At 37.6% G+C, this 11599-nt stretch overlaps 1 protein-coding gene across 1 annotated transcript; it reads right to left on the bottom strand.

Annotated features, from left to right (window-relative positions):
• Window positions 1-8905: 8905 nt before the first annotated feature.
• Window positions 8906-10827, bottom strand: THITE_115222 (uncharacterized protein; the record flags this gene model as incomplete). Its single annotated transcript, XM_003656332.1, has 7 exons — window positions 8906-8923; window positions 8972-9177; window positions 9490-9641; window positions 9708-9828; window positions 10151-10172; window positions 10291-10314; window positions 10726-10827. The coding sequence occupies 7 exons, from the start codon at window positions 10825-10827 to the stop codon at window positions 8906-8908; spliced, it is 645 nt and encodes a 214-aa protein (XP_003656380.1).
• Window positions 10828-11599: the final 772 nt, after the last annotated feature.

Raw genomic sequence — 11599 nt, 5'->3', positions numbered from 1 at the left:
TACACCGCTGTTATGAGTGTTGTGCGCGAACCGGGCTCATAACTGAGAAGAGCAGCGAAGTGGGGCCATGCAGGATGCAGAGGCATGTGTATTGAGAGAGGTGCTCCTCTCAAGCTGGGTGGGAGGAGCGCCGAGGTCTATATACATGTGTGGGCAGAGCTGACATGTGCCCCCTGAGCGCAGGGAGCCTGGCAGATAGAGTCACGTGTGCACTAGCACGCGACAGAATCCCTTATACGTTATTGGCAAGTAGCAACGCCCTAACGTTTTAGGTAGGTGTAGAACGAGGTTATACTAGCTTAAACCCTATATGAAAAGTAAAGATTTAAAAGAATCTAGGTATAAATAAGCCTAGCTTAATATTACTTAAGGATAAAAGCCTTATAGAGATTAAAGTCAAGGCGAAGATAATCTATTGTATTAGTAGAATAGATAAGGAAATAGAGGAAGAAGAGTATAATAAAAAAGATATTTATATTAGTAGAGAAGAACGTATATAGGGTTTAAGATTTATATTTTAAAATAGTATAAAGTTGAAAATGCTATCGAATAAATATAACTCTACTTTATTCTACCTTTAGTAAACTCAATTGTATATAATTAGCTTCGATTACATTTGATTAATATATATCTTAGGTCTATATAGGCATGAATATACATTGCCTAAGTATTCTAGGTATATATTTATTATTAGAGGGTGTCGCTAAGTACTACGTAGTAGGGATAGGTATTGTAGAGTGTTGCTAGGTACTATATAGTAGAGGTAGGTATTGCGGAGTGTCGCTAGGTGCTACGTAGTAGGAGTAGGCGTCACAAGGTGTCGCTAGGTACTACGTAGTAGAGATAGGCATTGCGGGGTATCGCTAGGTACTATATAGTAGGAGTAGGCGTTGTAGGATATTGCTAGGTACTATATAATAGAGATAGGTATCGTAGAGTATCGCTAGGTGCTATATAGTAGGGGTAGGCGTCGTAGGGTAGGGAGGGTACTTGCAAAGTAGAGAGGGTGCTCGCTAGGTAGGGAGGGTGCTGGTAAGGTAGGGAGGGTAATTGCAAGGTAGGGACAGTTATTGCAAAGGGTCAACAGTTATTACAAAGGGTCGATAGTTATTGTAGGGTAGGGACATTTATCTTAGAGTAAAGATAGTTATCCTAGGAGATCGATAGTTATTAGAGGGTAGAGATAGTTATTATAGGTTGTTAATAGTTATTGTTAGTATCTAAGGTATATTATATTAGTATTAAAATAACCTTTCGACAATTGTATATCTATTACCCTAATCTATTGTTTCTATTTTAAATCTAAGCCTATATCTTTATATCTAATATATTTGTCTCTAGAAGATCGATTCTAGCTCCCTATCTATAATATCGTCCTCTAGCTCGTTATTATTATTTATTAACACTATTACTTAGCTCGATATAACCTCTATTGTATATACTTTAATAGTCTCCTTTAAAATCTTCTTCTATATCTTATACTAGATTAACGTTATTATTATAGCTATAGTAAATATAAATAGCTAGGAATTACTAGTTTTTTTATACTCTTGTTACTCCTTAAGCTTCTTTACCTCTATTGTCTAGTTAATATTGCTCTAGAGCTATAAAATATAAAAGAAACCTACTTTTAATAAATAAGTATTTATAACGTGCTAGCCTTATAGCGTTTGCAGATAAGCGTATAATGTTCTATTTAACTACTTTAAGAAAGGAAAAAGGAGAAGTATAGGCTATAGTCCCTATACGTAGAGTTTTTTAGGGGCTTGCGAAGTAGGTTTAGACCAACGTTGTTCTAGGCGTGAGGTAGGCCTGCTATAGGTCCGTCCTAGGGCTACTATAGATCCTAGGTATAGCCCTATATACCTAGCCTAGGTATAGCCTAGTCTATAATATACCCCCTCGCCTCGTTAGACGGTTGAACTAGAGTATATATAATATTGTATCGAGCGTAGTCTAGGTCTAGGTCTAGTATAGCGCTAGTTGTAATAGATGCTAGCACCTACTATCTAGCTATATAACGCTTATCTCGTTATTAGGGTAGTCTAGTATAGTTGCCTGCTAAGGCTTTGCTATTTATAGCTGTCCTATTGTCTAGGCTCGAGTTATTTATTTATATCGCTTTAGCAAGTCGCTAATTAGCCCTTTCTCGCTTTATACATTTATATATTGCAATTACATTGTACTAGGTATACCTACTAATTATATATAATCCAACCCCGCCTACTATTACTAAAACTCCTCCTTTTATATAATCTGATACTCTTTTACATTTTCTTCCTATACCTAATGTACACCTCTCCTTTCTCTTCTATAATCTACTCTTCCCCCTTTTTTATATATCGATATTGTTCTCCCTATCCTATCTTATATACGTTTCTTTTCTTTTGTACTCCTACCTTATATTTGCCTATATCTTCGAGTATACTACTTGTTCTCGCCTTAGCTTCTATAAAAGTCTCTTCGTCCCCCCCCCTTCGATAGTAATATAGTTCTAAAACTCACCTACTATATTTATATATAGGAATGTTAAAATGTTAGTCGCTGCCACTGCTCTTAGAGGTAGTAGCGTAGACTACTATCTAAGTAGCGATAATAATAAAGACTATAATATAAGTACTTCTAAAATAACCTTGTTATAGACCTAAGTCGCCTATTAACTATAACGTTATAGAACTAAAATAATCGCTAGAAGAATAATAAGCTATTAATTAGCAGGTTCATTGTCGAAGGAGACTCTAACGACAAAGAAAACGAACTGCTCCCTAATAAAGGAGAGTTCTATATACAATATATCGCTTGCCTTCTTAGTGGCACTAAAGTTAAATATACTTCTAGTTATAGTAAATCTTATAAGGAATGTCGGAGGGCCTATACTATATATAAATAGGATTCTATATTATAGGCAATAAACCCCCGCCTTTAGTCTAGTCTAAAGAAAATCCTTAAGGTATACAATATAGGCTAGGCTATTGAGACCCTAGCTTAAAAGAAGACAAGCTTATAGCCTACTTGCTATACAGTCCTTAAGTATAAATTCTAGAAGTTGATATAGTCTTTCTAGACCGCTTTTAACAATATATAGACATATGTCGCGTGCTAGTGCACACGTGACTCCACTTGCTAGGCTCCCTGCGCTTAGGGGGCATATGTCAGCTCTGCCTATATATGTATATAGACCTCGGTGCTCCTCCCACCCTGTATAAGAGGAGCACCTCCTAGGATATACATGTCTCTGTATCCTATATAGCCCTACTTTGCTCCTCTCCTTAGTTATAAGCCTAGTTCGTGTACAACACTTATAATAGTAGTGTAGCCCAATTAGGGCCATCCTTCTTCTTTTCTTCAACAACCACTTTAAGTCTTCTCGATCGTCAATAACTCTTATAAGTTTATATTACCTCTATCGTTTAGTCTAAACAACGTAGTACTTCTTAGTTTATTTTAAAATGCCTTTTGAAACTGAGAAAACCGTTATCGTTGCCGTTATAGTGTTTCTAGCCCTTAATAGCCCTAAAGACTAGCTAAGATAGATCTCTACTATTCGCTAAGAGGCTAACAACTTATAAGTTTAGTATATTATCGACCTAGACACCGAGCTCGCTATAGAAGCTAAGATACTTGGCCTTCCTATATAGCCTACCTAGGGTACTACCTATTAAGCGGTCTAGGATTACTATCTTTAAGTGTAGTATACTACGCTATAAACCTAGAAGGTAGCCGATCTTAACACCTATAGCTAGGAGCCTTAGTCAACTGAACCTACTAAGGAGGAGATCTACTATAAGTTCCTTAAACTATATAAGGCGTTCTTAAAATCTACTATCGACACTACGGCGTTCTATATAGTTAATAAGCTTTGTAAGATGATCAACGTATCTATTAGCGACTACTACGCCTATACTATATATAATATTATAGAGGTTAAGAACATCATTGGCACCTATAGGTTTATCTAGACGCTATATAAGATTATTGTACTCTCTAATAGCGCTACCTTTACTACGTTTACTAAGAAGTATATAGCTATACTCGCTAGAGGCAGCTAGAGTAGTATCGAGCCTAGGACTTGGATTCTTAAGTACATTTTAGTCCTCTATTGTACAAAGGTAGCCAATATCGCTATAGTCACCAATATAATAGTAGTTACTACGTTCTTTAAGACTATATAGAAGCGCCTAGATCCTAAGTAGACAACCTATATATTAAAGGATATTAACGTAGCTAAGAAGCTTAGTAGAAAAGGACCAACTCTCCTCGACTTAGCTCTCTCACTTAAAGTGATCCTCTAGGCTAAAGCGGTAGTCTACCCAAAGCCTAGAACCTACCCTATACTTCTAAGAGCGTAAAACGGTTAGAAGAACGGTTAGAAGCGTAAGAAAAACCGCGACTGCCTATATATACTAAAGACTCGTTGCTATTAGTAGCTTCCCTTGGAATATCGGCAACTTTAGTACGCTCTAATAGGGGAATCCCTAAATAGTATAACGCTCCTAAGCAACGTAGTAAATATAGTATACCAACGATTTGCTAAGGAGCGCTAGAACGACCTTTAGGTAGAGCTTTAAAAGCTTAGCTAGAAGATCTAAAATATATTATTAAACGCTAAGGCTACTAGTTCTAATAATAGTATAGGTCCTTTATTTCTAAGAGCGCTCTAAGTATATACTATCATTGATCTAACAATTATAAACGAGCTTAAAGAAGCGTATAGTGTATTTATATCTCTTAAGTTTAGCCTATATCCACTTAGCAAGTATATTCTGTTTAACAACTGTAGAGTAGTCAATCTTATTAATAATAGGGCTCTCCTTATCCCTAGCACGTTCGTTAAAACAAGCGGTAAAACTATTAAGGCTAGTACTATATCCTTCCCCATCTCTAGCTATAGCAAATAGATTATTAAGAACATTTTAAACAGTATATATAGCCTGAACACTAAGGACCTTGTTATAGACAACGTTGCTATTATAGAAGGCTTTTACGTTAATATCGTCTCTAAGAGACGCCTCCGAGCATAGGGCGCTTAGTACTATAGTCTAGATTGTATATTATATTGAGGAACGTTAGAAAAGAGTATTGTACTTAGGCAACTAGTTAAGAAGTTCAACTTGACCTTCTTACAATATAACGCTCTTTCCTTCTACTCTAATACTCTTAGAGCGCTCCCTAGAAGCTTTGCTAGATTTATGACTATAAACGCTATAGTTGTAAAGAATTTTAGGAAGGGTAGGCCCTTGAAGGACCCGCTTCTAAAAAGAGAAAACCTAGCTACTCTTTAATACATTAGAGCTAGTTATCTAAGTTTAGAGGTGCTAGAACATCTCGTCTTAAACGCTAGAGGTATATAGATTTGTAGGCCTTATAGGCTAGAATATAAGATATATACGTAGATATATATAGAATAGGTTATTTCGCATTGCCTACTATCGAGGCCGTTACTATACCTATTTTAGAGGGTCTTTTAGGACCTATTCGATTTTCCAAGAGCACTTAATAGCTTAAACTAGCTATTAGTTATCAAAGACAAGTATAGTAGAAAGCTCTTTGCAACTCTTCTTATATATAAGATATACAACAATATATATAATAAGCTTATTCGCTTTGAACGCTAGGTAAAACGCTAATTTAGGTTGCCTATTTGTAAGATTAGGCAGGACGACGACACTAGTGTTATTGGCATCAAAGGATATACTATGTACAAGCTCTAGGTGTAGGAGCAGGGTATTAATTTAGAGGTTATACCTTTAGATACTAAGGAACCTAATAGCGATTTAAAACGTATAGGCAAGGAACTTATTACTAAGAGTATTGCAATGCTTATAGACGCTAGACTTCCTTAGAACCTATAGCTAAAATCGACGGTTGTAGCTATATACTTATATAGCATTAGCCTAAATTACGTTTACAACTATCGCTTGCTAAACGAGGTACTCGACTCTTAGTTTAAGCATTGGTTCTACTAGTATTAGCCTAGTCTAGTGTATACGCTAACTGCCGACCTACGCCTAAACTAGGGTAGCATTTATATATATAGCTACTAAACGTACCTACTAACGAAGGAGTATAAAAAGGGGATTAAAAGGTGTACTAAGAAGGTTAAACCTAGAGCGTATATCGGGTATCTTATTGGATATAGGGCGTCTAATATTTATTGCATTTAAGTGTTGAAACTTAGGAAGGTCATTACAACGTATAACGTAACCTTTGATAAATATATATTCTACTAGGAGGGCAAAGAGCAGCTTAATACTTAATTAGTGGTAGTCGCTAAAAAGGTTGTTAAGCTCATTGAACTCCCTATAGAGCCTTAGGACACTAAGGCAGTGCCGTTCAGAGTTATAGATGCCTATAAAGACCCTATAACGGTTTCTAGCTCTCTAGGACATCTAGGGGATATAGCTGAATGGGAACTAGAAGGGTAGGCTCTTTCCTACTCTCTATCCTATCTAGGGGGTATAGAAGTACTTGAGTATCGTAGCTAGAGTTTAGGTAAAGAGCCCACTAATAGTCTTTACACTCTAGAACCAACTCTAGAGCTATACTAAGAACGCCTAGACGTATTTAGAGAGAGTAGCCCCCCTACTAATTATAGTACTAGCAATGATAGTAGAACGGTAGGAACTATATTATTAGAGGCCCTTAATATAGTTATTAGAAACGCTAATAGTAGCGTCGCTAGCGGTATAGCTAGGAGTACTAGCTAGGGCAGTACAATAGTAAGTGCTACTATAGTCGATACTCCTAGTAGCAATAAGGAGGTCGACCGCCTTGGCGATTAGCTAAAGGCTCTAGACAATTAGGAAGACGCTTTAAACTATAGTTCTTAGCCTAATTCTAGAACACCTATAGCCTAGCCAACAAGGGAGAAGCGCAAATATATATATAAGACTTATAGACTACCTACTTATTAGTTAAGACGGATCTATAGACAGTCTCCTAGCGGCGATATAGATAGAAGCGGTGGTCTAGTGTACTTTGTAGCCCCTATATACTATAAGGAGGGCATCAATATACTAGATTAGTATATATAGTATTCGTTTAGCTATACATTTTTAGATAACCCTATAAACGCTCTATAGGAGAGCAATAGTATCTAGCACTGTACACTATATATAGTTTTTATAGTAGTAGTCTACTAATATTGTAATATATATCTTAGGGCAACGCTAAGTAGGCCTAGAGTGTATTTCGACGACCTTGCTAAGCTTCCTAAGCGCTAGAAAGATCTTGCTAACTACCTTTAAGGGTATAAGTTTATAAAAGTAGCTAAGGAAGAGATTTGTAATCTCGTCAATAGAAAGATATAGCGTAAAATATAGCGTAAGACCTTTAAGGGGAAACTACTGCCTCTAAAGTGGGTTTTCGTCTATAAGTTCGATTAGGATAGCAACCTCGAGAAGTGTAAATCGTATATCTACGTTCATAAGGATCTTTAGGAGCTTACTACTCTACAAAGCACTTATATAGCTATATTTGTAGTACGCTTGTTCTATATAATAATAGCTATCGCTACGTAGTTTGATCTTAAGGTTAAGCAGTTCGACGTAGTATAGGCGTTCTTAAACGCCGACCTGCCTAAGGGTATTGTCTATAAGATGCCTAAAGGATTCAAAGAGCCTAGATTTCTTATAGAACTATAGAGAGCTCTATATAGCTTACAAGAGTCTCTGTTGCTCTAGTACTAAGAGTTCTCTAGCGTACTTCGGAAGCTTGGCCTTATAGCTTCGCCTAAGGAACTATACTTGTTCTTCGACCGCCAACGGCATATACTTATACTATTCTATATAGATAACTATCTAGTCTTCTACTATAGAGACTATATAGAAGAGGCTTAGAGGATTATTAATACTCTGAAAGCGAAGTACAAAGTGTATAAGAAGGGGGACGTAGCTTAGTTCCTAGGTATTAGGGTAATCTACGACTATATACAACGTAAGATCTAGCTCTGTCTTAACTAATATATTAAGAAGATTGTAAAGCGTTTCGGTCTCGTAGATTAAATCACCTTTCCAAGTATCCCTCTCCCTGTAATAGAGCTTTGTAAGTTTATTGGTATAGCTATTCGAGTATAGATTAAACTATACTAGGAGCTTGTTAGATCACTGCTCTATACTATAATTGTACTATACGTAGAAGTCGTGTTCTTAGCTTTGTTGCTCTTATACTTCCTAACGAACCTCTTAAGAATATACATCAATGTTATAAAGTATACGATCTCCTACCTCTTTAGTATATACTTCCTCGCTATTTAGTTCAGGGGTATACTATAGGATACTACTCCTATATAGATCCTACTTATTGTAGGGGACGTATTGTATATAGATGACCCTAATATATATAGGTCGTTGTATAGCTACCTTATCTCTCTATTTAGTAGGCTTATTTATTAGAAGGCTATACGCTAGGATATAGTTACTACTTCGTCTATAGAGGTAGAGCTCTTCGCTCTATCTACTATAATATAGGAAACAATAGCGTTTAAGCGCTTCCTTAGCGATTTACAACTTAAGTTAGGTATACCTTAGACTATATTCTATAACAATATATAGACTATTCGCCTTATAGTAGGTGAGAACGAACGTATTAGTACTCGCCTATATTATATTGACATCTATAATATATAGCTACGTTAGAAATATATAAAGGGGTCTTTCAAGGTTGTGTACTTGCCAACTGTAAAGATGCCTATAGATAGGCTTATAAAGGTGTTGACTCGCTAGAAGTTTAAACACTTTAGGGAGCTCCTTAACCTATAGGATATACGTTATATAGTTTAGGGAGACAATTAGGGGGATAGGAACGTAAAGTATAAATAAAAATAAACTAAAAACAAAAGTGTATACTAGCGTGAAATAGACTAGGGGGTGCCTATACCTATAAAACAATAAATAAAAATATAAGACTATTTACCGCCCTTCTTCTTTTTAGGGGTAAGCGTAGTAAATACCGCTATAGCTACACTATATACTAGCGTATCTAGGTCAAAGCCTAGAGTAGCCTCCTCCTTATCCTTATCTTTGTTTTCCTCCTTGCTCTCCTCCTTCTTAGCCTTCTTAGCCTTCTTAGTAGGCGTAGCTACCTTCGCCTTGCCTTTACCCTTGCCCTTAGCAGGCGTTGGTATACGCTCTTCGTCGTTATCGTTATCGTTATTGTTGGCGTCGACGTCTTTACCCTCTATAGTAAAGAGAGTATATAGAGTAGTATATAGGTTCTTCTAGTCCTACTATATATAGTTAGAATAGCACTTTTCCTTTGTTATTTCATTTATTGTTACTTATAAGATTAGACTTAGGGGCTTAGCGCCCCTATATTATGGCTAAGAACTGTTTAACGACTAAGAAGATGTTGTTAAGACTGCTCTATTAGTATAGTGTACCTACCGACTATACTGATATACTTATATAGAACGGCACTTCTTGCTATACGCGTAGTATATACACTAGACAGCTTTGCCAAAGGCCTCCTAGTACTCCCTATTGCTCTTACTATATATAGTGGACTTGAGGTAGCTAAGGTAGAGCACCTCTCTAAGGGCGCCCTCCTCCTCCTCTTCCTCCGAAGAGGAGAAGGAGGAGGAGGGCGCTATACACTTAGAGGGGGTCTTCGACGTAATAGGGGTCTTAGGCATAGCAGGGGTCCTACTACAAGTGTTAGATATATAGATATACGCATTGTACTAGCTAGGCAATCTACAGTGTACTTACTTCTTGCTAGCGCTAGCGCTAGACTTGGAGGGGGTGGCCAAGAGCAGGGCAAGCTTGTTCTTAACCACCTTGGTAGTGTAAGCCTTCTTAAAGGCGGTGAGGCATATAGTAGACGGTATAGCTATTGTTGTTGTTAATATTATTGTTGTTACTAATGCTACTACTATTGTTTACAATCTATAAAGGAAGAGTTCGAAAGAAGGTTTAAAGTGTATTTACTACAATTATATACTTCTAAGAGTATAGCTATCGACTAGCCTATAGCACTGCAATATTGTCTATATAGTGTAAATACAACAATAGGCGACAATAGTAGGTATATATTCAAGACGTTGGGCAATAATAGCTACAATAGTGTATACCTAAATAATTACAATGCTCAATTACGTAATATAAACCTATAATCAAAGTAGCGTAATTCGAAATACAACTCAATAGCGTACCTAAATAAGGGATAGGAATAGACTACGTAGCGTAATTAGGAAATATATACAATACAATCAATAGCGCTTATATCAATGTCAACAATAGCGCCTCTAAATATTAACAATAGAACCTCTAAATCTAACTATATACAACGTACTACGCAGTTCGCTAACGTAGGTAGCTAGACAATGCTTATATAACGGTATAGCAATACTTATATAATAGCTACGATTATATACAATAGTAGGATCAATACTAGAGGCTATAGTTCAATGCGCCTAGCAATGTAAGCTCTAGAGTCAGTGCCTAGTATACGTGTTCTATAGACAGCCTCTTACAAGCCTGTCTAGGGGGTATGTTGCGTACTAGTGTATATATGACTCCACTTGCTAGGCTCCCTACGCTCAGGGGGTATATATCAGCTCTGCCCACATATGTATATAGACCTCGGTGCTCCTCCCACCCTATATAAGAGGAGCACCTCCTGGAATACACATGTCTCTACATCCTATATAGCCCCACTTCGCTCCTCTCCTCAGCTACAGTTCAATGCGCCTAGCAATGCGAGCTCCAGAGTCAGTGCCCAGCATACATGTTCCACAGACAGCCTCTTGCGAGCCTGTCTAGGGGGTATGTCGCATGCTGGTGCACACGTGACTCCACTTGCTAGGCTCCCTGCGCTTAGGGGGCACATGTCAGCTCTGCCCACACATGTATATAGACCTCGGTGCTCCTCCCACCCTGCATGAGAGGAGCACCTCCCGGGATACATATGTCTCTGCATCCTGCATAGCCCCACTTCGCTCCTCTCCTCAATATATTATATCCCTACTCAGCTAGCACTGCTCCCTCTATCCGCTACTAAATAGACCCTAACTTATACTATCCCCTAGACCTTAGTAGCCTCCCCTACTATACTGAGCTACTATAGGGCCTTAGTGCTCTATAATCTGTCTACCTCTTCCCTAGACTGCTCCGCCTAGCTAGCCGCCTACCTAACTCATCGCTTAATAAGCAATAAAGAAGCCTACTAACGTAATATATACTATCTAGTCGACGCTATTACAATAGTCGTTAATACTAACAACTATCTTGTCGACTACGTTTTAAGCTCGCTATAATCTAGCCCCTCTCTATAAGGTAGCTATAGCACAAGTCCTATTAAACGTAATATTGCCCTAGTTCCCTTCGTTCTACGTCCTTAGCGCTATTTATCCTCTCCTATTAAGAACTTTGTCTACATCCCTCGTTAATATACTAATCTTTCTCCCTAGACCCTTAGTAGGTCCAATAGATAGCTGATTATAAAGGTGCTTTCGTCGCCTAATAAAGGTATTAAGTACTTGCCTACTAGTGATATAGTATTATCTAGAGACGAAGAGGCTATAGAGTAGGGCTAGAGATAGTCCTATCCTCTACCGTAGCCCTATTCCCGTTTTATTCTACGCCTCAACCTATTATTGAAC

Source organism: Thermothielavioides terrestris, chromosome 5 (genome assembly GCF_000226115.1).
Source record: "Thermothielavioides terrestris NRRL 8126 chromosome 5, complete sequence".
Taxonomy (NCBI): domain Eukaryota; kingdom Fungi; phylum Ascomycota; class Sordariomycetes; order Sordariales; family Chaetomiaceae; genus Thermothielavioides; species Thermothielavioides terrestris.
This window is presented reverse-complemented; position numbering and strand designations above follow the sequence as displayed.